We start from the raw sequence: 21,789 nt of genomic DNA on the forward strand, positions 1-21,789 counted from the left end.
ATGCGAGAGGGATGGTTAGTAGTGGTTTTGGCAGCGATGCCAAGGGCGATGGGTACTGCAGATGGCCCCCTGGTCCTGGTCAGAGCCCTAGCACATACAATTTTACAAATTAAGCACTGGATAAAAGTACTAAACAAATGACAGATGATTTTTATTATTACTGCTATTATTATGATTATTATTAATATCATGTGATTTATGTTGTCTCAAAACAGTGGTTGAAGTGGGCTGACCCAAAACTTTATCCATGTATATTGTAAACTGCCGGTCTAGCAAACATCTGTTCTGACAGGCTAGACTTACAAGCATTATCTGCTGCTGGACGTACTATGGGAGATATTGTGGCCATACTTGACATATAGGTCCCAGCAATGCTGCAGAACAAAGCAGGGGTCTAAAGGAAGTGTAGACAAGTGACACAACTAAAGGACAGTACAGTGGTAACCTGAACTTAATTTATTTGTGTACAGGTTTGCCATTACCGCCCACAGTGGGCCTGCATGTGCTACACCTGTGTCCAGAGGAACATGAGGAAAAGAGAAATCCGCGGGCACCATTATTTGATCACTCACACATCCCTTGACGCCTCCCTAGCTCTTCCCTTACTACTCTCTACGGTTTGTCCAGCGTTACCCTGGCACAAGTCCTAATTGCCATTTGCAGGATTTACTACTTTGAAGCCCTTGCTTTTTATTTCCTTTTCGCACACAAAAGTAGTTTAGACTGAGTGCACGTAAAACACGAGCACTCAGTATGTTGCTCTTTCTACGGGTAATCAAGATTTCTGCTTTGAATATTACAGTGGGCTGTAAAGCACAACTTTGACTTATAATTTCTGCTGTGCAAGATCAGAGAAGCTGAGTGGTCCCCAGGCAAACGAGAAAATTCAAAATATTCATGTGGAGAAAGCTACCATTGATATGATTTCCATTCCTTTAATTGCTCCTGCATTTTTAATGTGATTTCCATTATGATACTGTAGTATTTTATAGCCACCTTTTCAAAATCAATTAGCGTTATCACAAGAGCAATTTTAATTATAACTAAATAGAAATACACTACAGATTGAAAATGCACAACACTCCTCAAAACACACAGGGACCCTGATGTACACTGTGAGAAAGTGTGTTATTAGTTGGGATGGATGGTAGTCCACCACGAGTAATAATGGCACTTTATTAGGTCCAGTAAAGGGTTCAGTAATTTAAATATGAGCTCAGTCCCAATTAGCTCTGGAGTAACAGACTACAGGAGATAGCCCATAAACCCTAAAGAGACCATGGCAGTAATCTGTATCAAACAACAATGTCTCGAGGGTATCGTTTCAAGGGGCAATTATACATATATGCATAATGACACAATTACTTAAACACAATTAAATCGCAATACGGAAAAGAAACCAGGGAAAACAAATCATGTAAATGCAGACTGTATTTCATATGGTAGACATGTTGGACATAGTAACTTCATATGTTCAAGCACATGGGTCAGTAGCACTGCGTTACATTCAATGGCATGTAACCAACAAAATATTGTGCACAAGTGCTCGGGAAGTGTAGTGACGGCGCAAAATTGTGGTTGCAAAACATTCATACATACAAATGTGAGTCGCTATTAGGAAGGGACACCCTTGGCACAGGAGGTACTGGAACCAGAAAAAAAACTAAGCCTCGGTAACCAGTTTACAAAGGTATGTAAATATGCAAATGGTCTTTTAAGACCTGTGAAAAACGTGGGCGTGCTGGAGATAAGACTACATGCACTACCCAGCCGAGCACCCTGGGCTGAGACACTCGATGGGGAGGTGCGGGGGGAAGGCTGAAGCCCATTCAGCCCTATGGTCGTTGCATGCCTGTGTGGTGTTAGTTTTTGGCGCTGCCTCAGATTTACAGATCCTTGTAAATCTGGGGCAGCGTCAAAAAGCAATGGGTGTTGCACTTTGTAAATATGGAGCGGGGCATTGCGCCACTGGAACTTCAGAGATAGTGACTTTCCGCTGGTGCAATTCCCTTGTAAATATGCCCCCTTGTCTTTTATATCTTCTGGCAACTTGTCATTCACTGTGATTCCGCTGTTGCCTAATAATTATCCTTTTTCGATGACACTTCATGACCCCTTTGACAGGTCAATTGTTATTCTCTTAAAAGCACAAGTTAAAGTCTTCCATATCTGGGATTCTCCAAATATTTACATTGTTTACCATTGGTTTCCTCTCTGCATTATAAACCCTTTCCAAATATTGCTTCTTGATTACTTTCCTGCGTCGTTGTTGGGGAAATAGAGCCACAGGCCGGGGCTTCAATAAAGAGTGTTTTATCCTTCTTGCCTTTGCACTTTGTTAACATTTGGTGATGATCGCAAGCGCCCCGACACCTCTGCTGATCGCCGGACACTGTTCTTCGTTCGTATTGTCTTGTGCACCATCACTTCACACACAGAGCACGCTGCATCTCGCGCAGTCCGGATGCAGCCGGCCGCTTCGCCCTTTGTTCGGCTTTACCGCTTTTCTTCTTGTCGGATTTGACCAGCGCTGCACCCGTTGTTTCTTGTCCTGCAGGCAGGCAGGCAGCTCTTACACAGCTCTCTCCTAGCAGTCATATTTTGGCCTCTCCTGACACCTTCTGGTCATCGTCTGAACTGCTGTCAACGTTTTGTCGTTAACTTATTTCTATTTTTTGTGTACCAATGATTTCAAAATGCAGTGCAATCCTGCCCCGCTATTTCTTGACTCACCAGGTGAAGTCTTGTTGATATGGGATGCCTGGTCTAAATTATACAAAAATTATCCGGGGGCCCTGGACAGAAAAACATTAGACAACGAAAGAAAAAAAAGCCTTACTTTTAAATTTGCTGGAAAGGAGGTTCAAAAGATTTATGAGCATTTACCTCATTCGCCTTCCTCCCAAGGGTTAATTGCAGGTAAACATGAAGGGCACTGAGAGGCAATTGACAGACGGAGAGCACACTTTATTGATGAGACTCGGATTGTCATAGTGAGACATACGGTGCACACCAAGGTTCAATTGTCAAACAAACCAGTTGATTCCTATGTGGCAACTCTAAGGATATTGGCTTCACAATGTGAGCTCGATGGCGCTTTAGCTTTACATTGGAGATCAAAGTGTCATCCACTGTTTTAGAAGGATTCAAGAACAACTTCATGTCACAGAAATTTCACTCTTAAAGAACAGTGGAAGACTTTGGAAATATCAATGTGATCAGTCAAGAAATTATCCAGGACACAGTCATCTAGCACAGACAATTGTATTGTACAAAATAAGGTATCAGCAGAGATTATTGAGTCTAAAATCAGGGATTAAGTTTTGTCTGGAATTAATTCGAATCCTAAAAGTTTCCATCGTTGCTCACACTCTCATTCTGCCAATTACAGCTCACGCCCCGCTAAAGATCAATATAATCTTAGAGATCTGTCACTCTTCAAATATTAAAGTTTGGGACATGGGAAATATTGCTATAGTTCAAGAAGTTTACCCAGGAATTAATGAAAACTTGTATTTTCCTCCTGTTTGTTGCATTTATGTGGATGACATCGAAGTTGCCGTTTTGACTCACTCCAGATCGCCTTATATTGTTGTTGATGAGTTGTTTTTTAAAGATAAATTAGGTGACAGAAGTCTACATGACCCTGATGTTAGAACATTGTTTCTACTGTGGTAACTCAATTCACGTGTTTGGTTTCATGGTTTCCACTGTTTGTTTAACAACAATTCTATCTCGAGTAAAGTTTACATTGCCAAAAAGGTCCGTATTTATTGCGTTGGTGTCACCAGGGCAATCTCGGAAGGATACTTCGACCGGAAATGTACAACCCCATTTCAAATATTGAAAAGTCCTCATCTGATATTGGGAACATTCTTGCTGAATACGAATATCTGTTTAATTGCAAATTAGGGAAGGTTGAAGGTTTTCAGCATCAAACTCAAGAACAAGAAAAACATCTACCACACTTAAACATCACAAAGGCTTTGCCTGAGCACGCTCACAAACGGTTTGACACTAGTCTTTCGTGCTCCCAGATAAGCTGGGACCAGGGCAGGTAGGAAGAGAATTCCAAACACACCTGGGAGTAGAAACCTCCAGAACCTTCTCCTACTTCAAAGCTGGCACCAAGTATGAATGTTGAATCCTCAGACCCAACTCTTCAATACACCTCTGGACCTGTGGAGGACTCAGAAGGACGGTTGTGCTGCTCTGCAAGAAGGATTTCTACTCTGCTGCCTTGGTGCCCTGCTGCCTGAGTGAGAAGGTCTGGACTTGCATCCTGAACCCAGGATCACCAGAGTGGCTCCAAAGGCTAGCTGGCTTGGCTCCTGATCAGAGCCTCATGAACAGAAAAGGCTCCATTCAACTTGAACACAGCATCTGGACTCCGCCTGCTGTGAGTCTTGCCCTCTCCTACGTGGTGCCACTACAGTCCTGGACCCTTGGAAGTGTATCTGATGGTGCTCTGCCAGCCCAGCTGTGGTTGCTTGGGCAGAACCGACGGAGTTGGAACCGCTTCTGCACAGCACACTCCCAACACAGTACCTCGCATCACAAGCCCACCTCAACGGCATCCACAATGAAGACACAGTACCTTGCACAGCAAGCAAAGTAGATGGTCTAATTGGAACCAACGCTGCACGATGCATCTCCGATGCAGGACTTCCCACCACAACCTGCTGCCTCTCAGAACTGCCGCTGTGCAACGCATCCTCAACATGGGATCTTGCAAATCTCTGCAGCCAGGATTTAAGTTACTTTGTTCCGCGGGATTAACTTAGTCCGTGTATCTGGCCCGTGCTCCACTCTGTTGGCCTGAATATGTGACTTTGTCCCAGACCAGCGTGATCAAATAACCACAGTTGGCCCTTTGTGCTTATAGGCACTATTTTTTATCTAAAACTTTACAATTGCATACCGCCTGTTCTACTGATTGGATTTTTGCTGCTTTGGTGTCAAATAATTATTTCAAATTTACTCTATTTTTCTAAATTTATGTGGGATGTTTCTTGTGTTGTGATCTCATTTTATTACTGTCTGAAGTGCTGCATACATACTTTACAGATTGGGGTTTTTCTTGTGTTTTCAACCTGATCAGAATTGTGGCTGCTGCTTATGTAGGGTTTTATCCCCCTCAACCAGTAACCCAATTTTCTACACCTCCCAATAATGAAAGTGTTAGTTGTCTGGGAGGGAATTCTATAAAGGTATTAATCTTCCTCATGTGTAACACTGGAGAGAGCAAGAATCCCTGGGATCTAAGAACAATTAATGGTCTCGCCTAGAGGGTTAAAGTTAAGAATAATACGTGTAGCCAACTTGCTCTTGGGTTACTAGGGCAGCAACTTCATCTCTCTCCCACATATGTGAAAGGTGCTGTGCCGTGACCCAGCTAGGGCTTCCCCTGAATTGTGCTCATCTGCCTTCAGGAGCATGAGAAGAGCTTGGGGTGTGAACCCATGTACATAATCTTTGCCATCCTTTGGTCTTACAGGGATAAATGAAATCTGGGCCTGTTAAACATTATGTAACTTCTGCTCAGAATCCTCTTCCATTTCTTTCCTTGGTCCAAGTTTGTCGGAAGTTAGTGTGAGGCCAGGGCCCAAAGGTTAATGTAGGACCCCCTGGATGCTTCTTTAATTTTGGCCAAGTATGATAAGCAGCACCTGTTTCCTCATATTTAAAAGATTTACTTTCGGGAAATAAAAAACATGGCATCTTCTAGTGTTCTGACCTAATAGGCCCCCATTTTTGGTGTACTAGCACACAGCACTTCACTGCCCTTTAGGCTAGGTCAGTGCTGGCCAGGGGCCTATATGTTAAAGTACTAGCTATAATTTAAATATATGCACCTATCTCTGTCACCTCCTCCTCCTCCATCACACTGCCAGGCACTGTGCCCAAAGACATAAGAGTCACTCATGCATGTCACTGAAATACTTCCCACATAGGATCACAACAAATGCATCACTATGCAAACCATGCAGTCTCCCACATCGAAGGGTGCTCCCCACCCAAGTAGGTGCTTCAGTTCCCCATACTGGAGTCTGAAGCGCTATAAAAATCGTATAATATAATACGATACAATTCAATGTATTACTGTCTCATAATGAAGCCAGCTGTTTCTGAGGTGTCCGTTTTTGCAGATACTCAGGCATCTCCAACTCCGGCTCTCCTTGAGATTGTGCCAGTGGCCTTCTATTACATATCCTCACTTGATTTTGCCCCCGCACCAGTGGTGCCACGATCAGGTGCAGAGCTGAGAGACTCTCTCTACTGTTAACTAGGCAGGTAGCACAACCAGGATCCCAGAGCCAGATCCACCAGGACAATTCATCTGAGCTTTTCTGCTGATAATGTCTTCTCTACCCCGTGAAGTGAGGCGGAGTTAAGCCAAATGCATTTACTGCTCCATCTGCTTTCATGACCAGACAGTGGAGCACATGTGTGTGCATAAATACATGTGCTGCAGCAGTCCATAAGATCTACAGGTAGTGTGTAAATCTAGTGGCATTTCATTTCTGGGAGATACACTGAGACCATGAGTCAGAGACAGGCTTGCCCGGGGAACAAGCTGGTATTAAGTGGCAAACAGTGTCTCCGACTCTCACTTTAGAGGTAATGGGACTTCGGTCCACTGTGTCAGGGCTGCCACTACTGGCATCAGGTATCGAAGCCTAGTAAGGTGCCCCACCACCCTGCAGTGGTAGACTGCCAGACTGCTGGCATAGTACTGCAACAGACTTGTAGGGTGCCGTCAGCGGCACAGAATCTGACTGAGGATGGCACAATTTGGCAAGGTGAAGTGCACGCATGGATGGCCTGCTACCCCAGCGAAGACAGTTCAACTGAACCTACAAAAGCCAATGGCAGGAGGCTCATGCGGGTATGGGGGAGGGTCAGCACCACCGCTCAGTCTCTCTCCTGTGTAAGAGAAAGATCACGTTTCAGCGCTGCCCAACCGCCAAAAATAAAACCTTAAATTAAATTAGAGACTTCCTCGGTCTTGCGCTGCAAATAACTGTGCAAACCACAGACAGAAAATGTGTCTCAGTTTCCAAGAAAGAGGGCTAGCTCTCACCAGTAGCAAACACCAGCACAAATTAACCACTGCTTCAGAAGTATTGCTCAAATTCATTGGCAGAGCCCTTGTGAGAACACTGCCAGCATTATGGAATGTCTGTTGGATCTCTCCTAAAAACAAAACATGCTATAATTGCAATGAAGCTATCACATAGCGATTCACTGTGAACTTTGAATGGATGCAATCTTTTGATAAATTAACTCCAGCGTCCATGAACTTACCTGATGTATCCAACCTGAGGCCTGTGCTGAAGAAACCATCTGTATGACACCTTATCCTTCCATCCCACATTTCTGGGGTCCTTCCAAAGCAGCCTGACTTGATCGGTGCTGTCTCCAGTGTGCCACAAGGAGTTCCTTAGATGCTCGCCTGGTCCAGTTTTGGATTTAACAGCCTAGAGTATAAGAGCCAAGCTTAGCAAGAACAACAAACCTCACTGCTGAATTTCACTAGGTAATAACATGTTATTCATTGTAGGAGTCTCAAGTACCCACTTCCTCATAACTCTTCTCAGACTTTAACTAACGATTCCAATGCTCTTGATTCCAGGAAGCACTGCCAACCTAAACGGTTCTGTATTCTGCCCAATAAATCATGCACATTTTACTAACAAGTGTCTTTTAGTCAAAAATGACCAATGATTATATTTTCACTCATTAAAGAAAATATTAATGTACGATTATGTTACATATCATGTAGCAGCAAGCAGCAAGGCCTGGTGTAGAAGACTTACATAGGGACATTAGAACAAAGTCCTGTGCACACGTTTTGAGTTGGGTGGTTCCAGTGTAGAAACCGTTAATCAAATGTTCTTTGTGTAAAAAGAAATATGAAAGTTGACATCAGGCGAATCTTTCTGAAGATATTTATATATCAAACCAAATCAAATACAGAATTGAAAAGCCAGCCGACACGTGTTTCGTCACAACGCGGTACAATTGTGACTCTTCAGGGCTGTAAATGGAAATCGTGGTACATGAGTCGCAGTACCGGTGATAATTCCAACCTGGTGCGGACAAGGGTTCATCTGAGAATAAGGACATGTAGGAATGGAAGGGTCATCCTTCCTAGGTGTTCCAGAAGTAGTCTGGAAACACAAATATGACGGATGTGCAAGTCCGTGCGAACGGGAGACCTCAGCTGCCGCGTGAAAAGCGAATACTCGTCGTGTCTAAAGTTCCAGTGTATTGGGGACATATTAGGGACATATTTATGAAGGGGTTTGCATTGCGCTAGCATCACACAACATAGTGCAAATGGAACAAAATCTATGCGATTTATGAAGCCATGCAAGATCACCTCGCGTGGCTGAGTGTCTTCATAAAACGCAACATATTGCACATTGCTGCATTGCGTACTCTGCCCTGGGAAGGCATTCCATGGGCCTTGCGTGAGTATTTTAATGCGACTCCCATGGTTTTTGACACATTCCCAAAATTACCAAAAGTGGTAGACCTGAGAGTGTGCCAAAAAGATATGCCTTCTCAGTGGAGGTGTAATGTGGAGAAATATCTTTATTTCTCCTTATTACTTCTTCTTTCTATATGTGCTGCATTCTGCAGCACACCCAGAAAGAGGCATATGCCTCTCAGGATTGTTCCTGTGTAGGAAGGTGCCACTTCCTGCACAAAAATTATCCTGCATGCAACAACCACCCTCGCACCAGAGTGCAAGGGTGCCTGCATTGGCGCTAGACAGCCAACACAGCCAGTCGCGGCCGGCATGACTCGTGGGTAGGGGGTAACACAGGGAGGGGGTCGCGCGGGGGGTTAATTTTAATTTAAAATATATATATATATATATATATATATATATATATATATATATATATATATATATATATATATATATATATATATATATATATATATATATATATATATATATATATATATATATATAAAATTACCTTAGCCGGCCTGATTCGGTCCCGCGTCATCTCTTCTTCTCTACTCCTCGCAGGAAGCAAGTAGTCTCCCTCCCCTCCCCTAAGCAAATCACAGTGCTGCAATGGCAGTGTTGTGATTTGTGGGGACGACTCCCAGCCAGGCACCTATGGGGAGGCCATTTTCTCCATGTAGGCTGCAGAGTGCGCATGACTGGTTTGGTCGGCCCCAGAGGGCCGACCAAACAGTCAGGGTCCGCACCATTTGGGCTAGCCACTCCTCCCCTGCCCTGTTGCAGGACCGCCCACACGCCCGCCCCCAACCAAACCCTTCTGCTTTCTCACAGTGCAAGAAGCAGTAACGTAAAATGGTATTCATACCATTTTACGTTACTGCTTCTCGCACTGCGAGAAAGCAGTGGTGCGATGCTCCTCCACCCACATGGAGGAGCTGCCCCTGAACACAGCGCCAGTGCAGGGACAAAGGCAGGAATGAGCCATATTCTTTTAAATATGGCGCATTTCTGCCTTTTTCCTATTGCCCAGACCAGCAAGGTGATTTGCTGTGCTGCACTACGTGACTATCTTATAAATATGACCCATAGTGTTCTATCATTTCTGCAATTGTAGGTACTGGATTGGGTACCGCCGGCACTCACTTAGAGGTTCAGTTGTCCAGCACTGGTTTTGCTTTGCTATACCAAGGCAGGTGCCCATCGGCCCTATTACTATCCCCCAGTCTCTGCAGATGAGGTAATAGTTGAAGTATAGGAGTAGTTCCCATTTTCCTACGGCAAATCCCTGTTAAATTGAGGTTCCCTCTGAGGTGTACACCACTGGCTGCATGGGAGTGCTGAAAATAGATTGCGGTTCTCACTGCTGCTCTCTGCATACAGGGAAACACACTTGGAGGTAGAGCTAAATGGCTACCTGTGGTAAGCACAGCCGGACTGGGAACCGAAAGCGGCCCTGGCAAACAGCTAGGCGGGCCCCCAAGGGGGTGCTAGATGGAAGCACCACTCCTCACCACTGCACCTTTTGTTACAAGGGGCGGATATTGCAGTTATGCTGCAAAACCGGCCCCCGGTAACAAAAATGTCCCCCAGGGGGTCCAAAACCGGCTCCCACCCTGGAGGCAACCCGGGGAAACGTCCGGTGCCCGCTATGGCCAGTCCGGCCCTGGAGGTAAGTATAATAGCTCCTCTTAGGTAATGGGCCCCTGTGTGGCGATCCAAAAACATATACTCAGCAAGATTAACATGTCCTTAAAAATCACACCAGAAGAAATACAATAGTTCAAATGTTCATATTGTGACTCAAAGCTCACAAACATATTTACCCCAGAATGCATTTACAGAATATTGGATTTTTTTTGCTCAATATTTACCCTGTAAGTGGCTATTTTCATTATGCATTGCATAGTCAGCAAACATTGATTTTTGTCTCCCGGATTTCTCACGATTAGTGAACAGGCAAAATTCTGGATGAGACATAGAAGGCAGAAAACATAGCTTCACTCGATTTCTCCACACCTTCCTTGGAGTCTGCCCACGTCTAATTCTCAAATGTATGTAGGCATTGGTATTTGTAGAGCGAAAACCTAGCTACAACAAAGTAGCACCAAATCACTCTTAAAGTCATGAGTCCTAATTGCTAATCAACCAATTGTTAATTAAGCCAAATAACTCTGTTTCCAATTAACTTATTGGTAAGAAAGGAGCTTTTTCCTAAATTTAATTATCTATATAGATCTCAAGCGACTCCAGTAGCCACCTCTTCCCTTGCTAATTGACGGCTCATGTCTGGAATGGAAATCAGCACTGTCTGACTGCTCTAAGCAGAAACTCCAAGTATATCTATTTACAAGTTGAATAGAGGGGAGATCTGGTGGATGGCATGATCACCTCACAAGACAGGTATTGACCTGTACCTGTCTCTACCTTGGATTAACAATAGCGGAATTGCTTTTGCTATTCAGCTACCTAAACCAAGATATAATGCTAAATCCAACAACATCCCTCTTTCCAGGCATCGGAAATCCTTTTCAGTGGATGCACTGGCTAGAGCTGTATCTACACGAGCACAGCGAGGCAGAGCCAAAGAGATGGAGGCGACTAAGCTCGAACGAGATGCTGCTCTGGAAGCTCTCCGTGCCAGGCTGTTGGAAACCTTGGACCGCATGCTACCAGTTCTGCTTAATAAAGTAAGAACTACCAATATTGCTTGTAAGGCTAATCCATGGTTCTCCAAAAAGCTACAAGAACTTACATCGAGATCCAGCGAGGCAAAACACCGCTGCCGTGCCACCTGTGATCCCAACGCTAGACAATGTTACACATGAGCCTTGGCCGTCTATTGAAAAGAAATTCAGGCAGCGAAATATAACATTGTCTCTCCTCAGTATCCAAGGCAGCCAAGGCACCTTGGGGGCTTTTTAAGGTGGTCAAGCAGTTGACAGTTCAGCCAATCAGGAGGGCTGTGTTCCCTCGCACCTTCTATGCAGTGCTCTCTCTAACTTATTTGATGAGAAAACTCGGAAGCTTAGAGATGGCATATTGGCAGACTACATGGGCTCTGACTGGCCATAACTTTATAACTTTTTTCCCAATGAAGAAAGGCCGGATCCTCAGAACAACAGACTATCATCACATTTCAATGAACTATCCAGCTCAGTCGTGTCCGAAGCTATCCCCATGGCTAAATCCCCAAGCTCACCTTCAGACCTTTGAAACAGGTGGCATTCAGCATGATGGAGGAAATCACTGAGATATTCAACCTCTCTACACAGAGCGGGAAGGTTCCCGGGGAATGAAAGGCTGCAAAAAATCAGTCCTCTACTGAAAAAATCTTCATAATCCTCTGAAGACCCGAATAACTATCGACCAATTTTGCTGCTGCATTTCTAACAAAAGTCTTTGAGAAACTGTTTTTCACTCAGCTACAAACCTATGTGGAAGATAATAATCTGGTACATCCCCTACAAGTGAGGTTAGGGCCAGTCACAGCACGGAGCTTCTAATCCTTTCAGTCCAAGAAGATTTACAGCTCATGAAGGACAGAGGGACAGCCACCATGCCCCTATTGGACCTGTCGGCAGCATTCAGCACCATCGACCATGCCATATTGTTGCAGCGATTAAGAAATCTGGAATGTGATCTAGTTACTAACTGGCCACAGTCCTGCCACCTTTCATGGTAGAGCTCAAGATCTCCTTATGTGGAGTTCTTCAGAGGTCAATTGTGTCGCCACTCTTGTTCAACATCTATGGCAGTGGTACTAGAGAAACATCAGTTTTACATGTATGCTGACGATACGCAGCGTATATTTAAGAAGCACCAAAAGAAAGGAACCGATGTCAGTACCTGTGTATCCCAACAACATTAGCACACATGTTAGTGGGGATTCACACATGGATGTCTTGCAATTTTTTAAAAAACTGAACCCCGCTAAAACAGAGGTATTGGTAATTAAAAGCAATATTACAAATGAGACCCTTTGGCTTGGCCAGAGTGTGTGGAGTCATGCCCTTAGCCTGCCAGGATTTTTTTTTGGGGGGGGGGGGGGTTATATACACCACGACCTCGACCCAAAGGTATAAGAGTGCTTTACATGAACACCAATTGTGTTACAGATGGACACATTAATATTTTTGTTAGGCACGGGGAAATTAAGTGATTTGCCCAAAATCACAGGATGTTGAGCGTCCTAGCCGAGACTCAAACCTGGCTCCCCATCACCGAGGTCGACTGCTCTAGCCATTAGGCCACAGCATCTCACCATTATGCCTACCCTCTGCTAGGACATTAGGCAGCTCGGATAGCGAGAACCTTCTTCTGGCTGCTCAGTATGTTGAAACAAATTCTCCCATTTATGGATCATACTTATTAGATGCCGGTAACAAAAGCTCTCGTTATCTCATCCTGAGTATGATAATGCTTGTTATTTGGGGATATCAAAGAGGACTCTGAGGATCCTCCTGATGGACCAGAATGTGGTGGACCTCTTAATTCCGGGCAGCTCACGCATTCAGCACATTTCTCCAGTTTTGAACCAATGTCATTGACTGCTAGTATGGAAAGGAGTTCTATTCAAGGCCATGGTAATAACCCATCGCATTCTCCACGGCACAGCTGTGCAGTTCTTAAAGTGCAAATTCACGCAGAACAGGCTTCTTAGAAGCAGCGACCTAGAGGTATTTGGCTATTCTTAGGACTCAGACGAAAACCTTCGGGCAGAGGTTTCTCTGTCAGAGCTGCTAGGGAATGGAACAGGCTTCCAGAGGAAATCTACTCAACCCCCTACCTGTTTTCTTTTTGTAAGGCATTAACAACCCATTTATTTAAGCAGGTGCAATTCTAAGGCACTCGGCACACCCGCATGGCCAGTACCTAGCCTATTTATTTTATCTCTCTTCTGCTGTTTTATCTTCCTAGTGCCATGAAGTCTATGTGTACATTCGCTTAATACATAATAAATACTAATATGTGACAAACATCCATGGAATAGTTTGTGAATTCCCATCAGCGTGCAAATAAAGGCATCATGTTCACATGTTACTCTTTTGGCACAAACCTTTTTTCATAGAGCAAGAAACTAATTATTCTCTTAATTTTGCTGCTTTTGAACAATGCTAGTAACCGGGTTTAAATTGTATAATGCAGTGAAATGTACTTACTTCAACTAGCTTGGAATATTTATATTCTCATTGTTTACTCCAACTATTAATTCTTTAACTTCTATCTCAACCTCTTTGAAATTTACTTTTATTAAAGCTGCAGAATACTACCTATAATGTCAGTTTCTGAAGCATACTCCAAAACACCTCCATTCCGTGATGTTTTTTTTATGAATATGTCCCTCTCGGTTTCACACTACTGATATATTTTTCAAAATCAACCACTCGGTTCAGTTTCTTTGGAATTATTTTACTCATAAAAACAGGTAAGAACAGTTTTGACTTTCAACACATGTAGCTAGCGATAATCACTAAAATGCGCACTTACCTTTAGCTGAATGCCCGGCTCTGCAACTGCTCTGAAAGGGGTGGCCTGCCAGTAAGTCTGTTCAGTCTGTTTCCACATGACCACATAGAAGCTCGAACTGTCTTGATAGCCAAATATAAAGCCAGCATAATCGTCATCGGTCACCGTGTTGACATGGAACGTGCCTTCAAAATCGACCCCGTTGAACGCGGTGTAACCTGGGGAGTGCGACACACATCCAATTACTCATAGAATGTGCCATGAGTCTGGTCAAGTTTAGCCCTAATGTATATTGCACTATATGACGGCAGGGAATTTGGACATACCAACTGCTAGACCGGGATCGCTGTTCATAGTCTGGACAATTTCCATGCCCTGAAAGAGAAATTGGAATTTTGCATAATATTGATAAAGTGATTGTTTGAATGAGTAAAGGGCCATGGACAGGAAGTTTAGCTTTCTGTGACTTTCTACATCAATTTCGCAATATCAGTCATACACTGTGAATTTCTGTAGTCATGTGGCAAATTAAAATGGAGCTCTCTAGTAAACTAATACAATGTGAGTACCATTGTTAGAAGAGCTAACATAGTGAAGGCTGTGTTCGCTTCTAACTGCAGGAATTCATATACACAATTAGGTAACTGCATCCATCGATCCACCTGGCGAAGTCGATGTAGGCGTTTAGCAGTGGGGTCCAAGAGATATAGGGCCAGATGTACGACCATTTTTTGCAGTCGCAAACGGACATTGTGCCTGTTTGCGACAGCAAAATTGGTCAGTCCCGTGTACCAACCATATTCTGCGAGTCGCTAACCTATTAGCGACTCGCAAAATATGGTTTGCGACTCGCTATTAGGAAGGGGCGTGCCAAGGGCTTCCCTTCCTAATAGCGAGTCTCAAACCTATGTATGATTGTTTTGTGATTGCATTTGCGGTCGCAAAACACTCACAGTTTACCACCCTTTTCCAAAGGGTGGTAAGCCACTCGCAAACGGGAAAGGGTTCCCAGGGGGCCCCTCCCCCTTTGTGAATGGGTGTGCAAATATTTTTTAAGAGAAGGCAGTTGTTCCAGGGGCCACTGCCTGCTCTTAAAAAATGAAACTGAAAAGTTTCATTATATTTTTTTGAATGCATCCCGTTTTCCTTAAGGAAAACGGGATGCATTTAGAAAAAAAAGCTGCTTTATTAAAAAAGCAGTCACAGACATGGTGGTCTGCTGACCCCAGCAGGCCACCATCCCTGGGAGTGCCAGCCATTCCCAATGGGGTCGTAAACTGCAACAGCCTCATTACTATTCATGAGGCATGCAATTTGCGACCCCACTGGGAATCGCAAACAGTGTCTCAGACACTGTTGTACATTAAGTTTAGCGAGTCACAAATTGTGAGTTGCAATATTGCACAATTTGCAACTCACTAAACTTAATGGTCGTGCATCTGGCCCACAGTGCACAAATATAGCAAAGCTTTACTTTACTTGAAACCCAATGAGATGAAACCTCTCAGGCTCATTCTGTTTGTATTTCAGTTAAACATAACTGCATGACCAACAAGTTTTTTTTAAGAAGAAAAAGGCAAAACTTTATTTTTTAATTTCCAAGGCTATATTTTGCTCAGGCGACACTAATCACCAAAACACACAGTCAATATAATCTGTGCCAATTTAGTTTATTTTGCTCTGTGAATAATAATGGTGTAGTTGGATATAATTAATGAAAATAAGTCACTTACTCACTCACAAATAGCGGAATTTGAATCAAATGTATACAAATGCATAAAATTAAAGAGATTTTTTTTTAATTCCCAAAAATGTGTACCAACAACTCATTCTCTAGTTCAATGAAACAAGTCAGAAAGTACATGTTTCATTTTGGGAAGTATCTGGCATAAAAATGTACCCAAGCCCTTACTAGCTAAATAGTTATACAAATGGATTGCAGTAATACCTGGTTCAACACTATCCAATTTGGATCGATTTGGGCATCTCCTTCGGGATCGAGGACAACAGTCTGGTAGGCTCTGAAATCGGTCAAGGTAATCTCTGCATTTTCTGGGCACACATCAATCCGATCTATGACCGTGTCTTGGTCAAAATCCGACTCGCAGATATCACCCACACCATCACCTGGAAGAGCAAAGCATCAAAAATCAGCATTGAGATGTATGAGTGGCAGGGATGTGATCACCTGCCAGATTAGGAAAAGGCAGGAACAGCTATTATTTAGAAATATGCACCAATCTTTAACATTCCTAGTGATATAGGATAAGTTTGAATAAAAACAAGATGGTCAAAAATCAGAAATATAGGACGATGAGGGGACATGCTGAGAGCTCAGAACAAAGATGACTACTGGCATTAACGTGGAAGGCGCGAAGCACATAGGGCTAGATTGACTAAACTGTACTTTGAATGCTACAGCAGGATAGCAATAATTTTAGATGCAGAGTGTGACCAACACTAAGTATGAAATTCCAAGATAATATGTGCAGCTGGTGCCCCTCTCATTTCTTCTTTGTGTCCCCGGTGGTTCCCCTGCGCTTTTTGATTTTTGGCAAAAGTTTGAAAGGCCCCTAATCCCTAGATGTAGCCTCCGTTGGTGTACCAGTCCTAGTCACAAGGGGATACCCTCGTCAACGACCATAGACTGGCCAGTAGCGTAACGAAACTCGAGGGGGGTCTCCCTGCAAAGTGCATGGAGGGGGCCCCACACACTCCGGACCCAGTCAGAAGCTCTCAGCTGCCACCGGTGCACAGTATCTGAGGGTACCCTGGAGCCTGTTACGCCACTGAGACTGGCTGCAGCTTATTCTTAGTTTTTGGGTGCTTAGGTGCAGTGAGGGAGGTTGCTTACACGCGTCGCCAGGTAAACTGAAGTCTAAAGCCTGGGGTGGATGGCTGCCTATTCATGTATATTTTACAAGGGTATGTTTTTTGAAGTCAAGTATAATGTTATTGTGATGTAATGTTTGCAAATATCATGCATGGTCATCACTGGCATAGCTCTTCATCATAATTAGTGTGCTGGAGTTATAACTCCGAAACCCGTCCCAGGATGCTTGTTTCAGGTTGAGGGAAGACCTGGCTTGGCAGTTTGGGGTGGACTGTTCCCATGAGGCACAGGGTCAGACTGATTTGCATATTACTGTGTCTAAACTGGGGTGGCAAAGTGAGCTAAAGAACGATGATGGATTCAACCCAGATCTGTGACTGGGGGTGGGTGTTTGAAAAGTTTCAGCGTTCTGTCCATCATCTCCTTCTGCTTACCCTAAGTTGGCAGGGTATGCCCAGACATGGGTCCCTTGCTCACTTTGCCACTGGATTCAAGCTAGCCTGGCTGATGACAGGTGATGCCCGAAGCTGTTTCCAGGATGCTTGTTTCCGGTCAAGGGAGGACCTGGCTTGGCAGTTCAAGCTGGGCTGTTCCCATGTCGAGCAGGGTCAAGACTGATTTGCATATGGCTGGTTCAAACTGGGGTGGATTGGTGAGCAAAAGAACAATAGAATATGTGACTTTGTGACTGGGGATAAATATTTGCATTGTTCAGCATTCCGTCCATCGTTTGTTCCTTATGCTTTTGTCCCTTATGCTTTTGTCGCCCTAAGTGGGAAGGGTATGCCGAGACGTGGGTCCGGTGCTCATAGCGCCACTGGATTCAAGCTGACCTGGCTGATGAGGGGTGGTGCCCTGTCTTTGGCCAGCCAAACCATCATGTGCACTGTGCATGTTCTCTACAGGCTGTAGTATACAGCCTTAGTGGAGAACATTCCCAGCCTCCCAGTCGCCATCTGATTGCCGAACCACGGCACTCAGACCAATCACAACGCTGCTTAAGGCAGTGTTGTGATTGGTCACGGAAGTCTGGGAGCTTCCTAGTTTCTGCTCAGAGGAGAGGCGGCGGCTGGCGATGGCGATCACCAAGTAAGTTTACTTTTCTCTTTCTTTTTTCCTAACCTTCCAAACCTTCCCCCGCCCCCCCTACCACCGTTCCCTACCAGCCGCCACTGCAAAGGATTTATGATAAAGATGATTGATCCGGATTCTGTGGGTACATCCATGATCCCGAGAGGATTTTAAACTGAATAAAAATGAATGAAACAAAGTAATCATTGTGGGAATTCTGCTTTCCGGGCGTCATCGTGTATGGGACTGGGAAAAGGGGTTATATAAGTGCCGCTAAGGGGTCCTTTTTTATTACAGGTATTTTATTATTGTTATTTCTTATTGTAATGTACATTGGAAAAAATATGTGTGTGGAGTAGTTCTGCACAGGGCAGTAATTACCTACAAGAAATGTATCCACATATCAAGGAGCATTAATGTTATTCATATGTGATGGTTTCACAGGTTTCCAAGGTTTACGTGCACAAGACGGATTTTTGCCACCGGGCAGTAATGGAGTAAAAAGGAAATCCCCAGCGTCAGCCAAGCATCTTCTCTTGAGTTCTACCTCTGTTTAGTGCCATCTCTATTGATTCACAGTGGGCAGGAAGTTGTCCATTGAGACCCCATACTTAGGATGTCTTACTCTGTGCTCTGCTGCCAAGGTTCAGAGGGCAATGCTGTGCTCCACTCTAAAACTGGCAGGAGGTCCCTGACCGCACTCGCCCAATCACAGATCAGCAGAAAGCAGTCACCTGACATGCGCTGTCTAAAGGGGTTGAATTGTATGATAAACATATGTTGGTAGCACGGGATGGTTACTGAAACTCTTTCTAGGAGGAATGATGCCTGAATGCCAGTCAGTCCAGAATGATGGTGAATATAAAAGGTCATTGCAGTTGCCAGCTCGCCCTGATCCCTGGTCTCATTTCAAATGCTGGGTAATGTAGACCCAGCGGTGAGTTTACAAAGGGCGCGTGTCTATGAATGAAGGCATAGTGCGGGGAGCTTACTGTTGTCGTCCTCCTGCCCCGGGTTGGGCACCAGTCTGCAGTTGTCAGGGCCCGGTGGAATGATATCTGGAATCCCATCGTTGTCATCGTCATCATCACACTCGTCACCCAGTCCATCCTTGTCGGTGTCCAGCTGGGCACTGTTGATGACGTTGGGGCAGTTGTCTGTGCTGTCTTGGTGTCCATCGCCATCGCTGCAGCGTGCAGAGAGAAGAAGCAATCAGACCTCACACCAAGCCGAGCCCAAAGAATGGCATGCACCTGCCTGCACCAGAGCCCCTTGTCCTAAATGCTCACCTATGTATGTCCCACATCAATTCACAATTTGTTATACACTGATTACTTAAATGTTTGAAGATTGAATTTATTAGTAGGAGTTTACAGTGAAACATTTTTGGCAATGTACTTGTTTTTATGGTTGGTTTTTCTAACCTAAAGCACATTTTCTTAACTGGAACATTGCTATACTCCCTGATCAGAATTGAAAAAGGAATAGAAGGGCGTGTGGGGTGGGGGGGGGGGCTCGAAAATCTTTAAATCTGCATTTCTGACGCCCTCTAGTGGTCGTTGCCAAGAAAAACACAGAAACAGCGAGGGGTCGAAGTGAGAAGTGCATGGCGAGTGCACGCGTCTCGCCAAGGGTGTGAAACGGCGAAACGCTATACAAATGCGACTGCAATTACAATTACAAAGTTAGAAAGTATGAACATCATCGATATATGGCAAGGTATTTTTTGCATTGGAAACCAAACAAGGTAAACACTTGTCAGGGAGTACCTTTTTTATGGTATTTTTTTCTAACCTAAAGCACATTTTCTTAATTGTAAAATTGCTATACACCATGATCAGAAGTGGAAAAGGAATAGAAGGGGGTGGGGAGTCGACAATGTTTAAATGTGCATTACTGACGCCCTCCAGTGGTCGTTGCCAAGAAAAACACAGAAACGTGTCTCGCCAAGGGTGAGAAATGCTATACAAATGCGACTGCAATTAAAATTACAAAGCTAGAAGGTATGATCATTATCGCTCTATGGCAAGGTATTTTTGTATTGGAAACCAAACAAGCTAAAGCAGTTGGCTGGGAGTAGCTTTCCTCATTCAGTTTCTTCTCTGATACTATCATTAGGAAAGGCAGGAGAAGCCCCAGGATTCACAGAGAGGGCACATATCTCGGTTCCCAGGAAAATTAAGTAAAATACATTCTGGATCCTCATTCTAGTGAGTGAGAGGGTCACACGGGCTACAGAGGATGTGGGATCAGTAATGCACCATGCATGATTGATTGTAATGATCCCTACCCGCGGGACCTGCCTCTCATATGTATGTTAGTTTCCCTATAGCCAGTGATATAGGCAGCTTGGGCCACCGCCATCAGGGACTATGTCGAAAAAATACATGAGCGTATGACACCAAGCGCACTCTGTCAGATGCCCTATTTAGACTTCCCGGTGTATATGTAGGCACTGCAACAGCCATGGGGATGGCCGTCCTGCACACATACCATAGCTATCCCAGTGAATCCAAGAGCCAGATAGTGGCACTGGGTGGTAGACAAGGGTGCCCCTCCTGCACAGAGGGCACTGCCACCCCAGTGAATCCAAGAGCCAGATAGTGGCACTGGGTGATAGACGAGGTTGTCTCTCCTGCACAGAGGGCACTGCCACCCCAGTGAATCCAAGAGCCAGATAGTGGCACTTGGTGATCGACGAGGGTGCCTCTCCTGCACAGAGGGTATTGCCACCCCAGTGAATCCAAGAGCCAGATAGTGGCACTGGGTAATAGACGAGGGTGCCTCTCCTGCACACAGACCATAGCCACCCCAGTGAATCAAAGAGCCAGATAGTGGCACTGGGTGGTAGACGAGGGTGCCTCTCCTGCACACAGAACATAGACATCCCAGTGAATCCAAGAGCCAGATAGTGGCAGTGGGTGATAGACGAGGGTGCCCTTCCTGCACAGAGGGCACTGCCACCCCAGTGAATCAAAGAGCCAGATATTGGCACTGGGTGATAGACGAGGGTGCCTCTCCTGCACAGAGGGCATTGCCACCCCAGTGAATCAAAGAGCCAGATAGTGGCACTGGGTGATAGACGAGGGTGCCTCTCCTGCACACAGACCATAGCCATCCCAGTGAATCCAAGAGCCAGATAGTGGCACTGGGTGGTAGACGAGGGTGCCCCTCCTGCACAGAGGGTGCTGCCACCCCAGTGAATCAAAGAGCCAGATAGTGGCACTGGGTGATAGACGAGGGTGCCTCTCCTGCATAGAGGGCATTGCCACCCCAGTGAATCCAAGAGCCAGATAGTGGCACTGGGTGATAGACGAGGGTGCCTCTCCTGCAAAGAGGGCATTGCCACCCCAGTGAATCCAAGAGCCAGATAGTGGCACTGGGTGGTAGACGAGGGTGCCTCTCCTGCAAAGAGGGCATTGCCACCCCAGTGAATCCAAGAGCCAGATAGTGGCACTGGGTGGTAGACGAGGGTGCCCCTCCTGCACAGAGGGCATTGCCACCCAGTGAATCAAAGAGCCAGATAGTGGCACTGGGTGATAGACGAGGGTGCCCCTCCTGCACAGAGGGCATTGCCACCCAGTGAATCAAAGAGCCAGATAGTGGCACTGGTTGATAGACGAGGGTGCCCCTCCTGCACAGAGGGCATTGCCACCCCAGTGATCCCAAGAAACAAAGGGATGCACCTGGAAAGCCACGAGGATGCCTCTCCTACACACAGGCCACGTCACATGACCTTACTGTGTGGTGTCCACAAAATCGAATCCCGTTGATATATATTTATTTGCTTTGCATTTGTACAAGATGATTCTGCCTTTCGGACTTGGGTACCCCTCCTGCTTCTATCACTCAAGATGTTTGTTCAGCTGGTGGAACGGTCGCTCGCACAATCATCTGGCATCAAAGATGTTTGATCACGCATGTATGTCAA

The 21,789-nt window shown here is 45.0% G+C and overlaps 1 protein-coding gene across 1 annotated transcript in view; it reads right to left on the reverse strand.

Annotated features, from left to right (window-relative positions):
* The window catches only part of THBS4 (thrombospondin 4), a 257,747-nt gene that overhangs the window by 70,540 nt on the left and 165,418 nt on the right, over positions 1 to 21,789 (reverse strand). Inside the window, exons 16-20 of the mRNA XM_085632230.1 lie at positions 18,851 to 19,044; positions 15,903 to 16,081; positions 14,281 to 14,329; positions 13,976 to 14,172; positions 7,309 to 7,481 (exon numbers count right to left, since the gene is read on the reverse strand). Coding sequence (XP_085488356.1) covers positions 7,309 to 7,481; positions 13,976 to 14,172; positions 14,281 to 14,329; positions 15,903 to 16,081; positions 18,851 to 19,044 — 792 coding nt within the window. The remainder of the gene's footprint in view (positions 1 to 7,308; positions 7,482 to 13,975; positions 14,173 to 14,280; positions 14,330 to 15,902; positions 16,082 to 18,850; positions 19,045 to 21,789) is intronic.

This window comes from Triturus cristatus, chromosome 2_1 (assembly GCF_964204655.1).
Source record: "Triturus cristatus chromosome 2_1, aTriCri1.1, whole genome shotgun sequence".
NCBI classification, from domain to species: domain Eukaryota; kingdom Metazoa; phylum Chordata; class Amphibia; order Caudata; family Salamandridae; genus Triturus; species Triturus cristatus.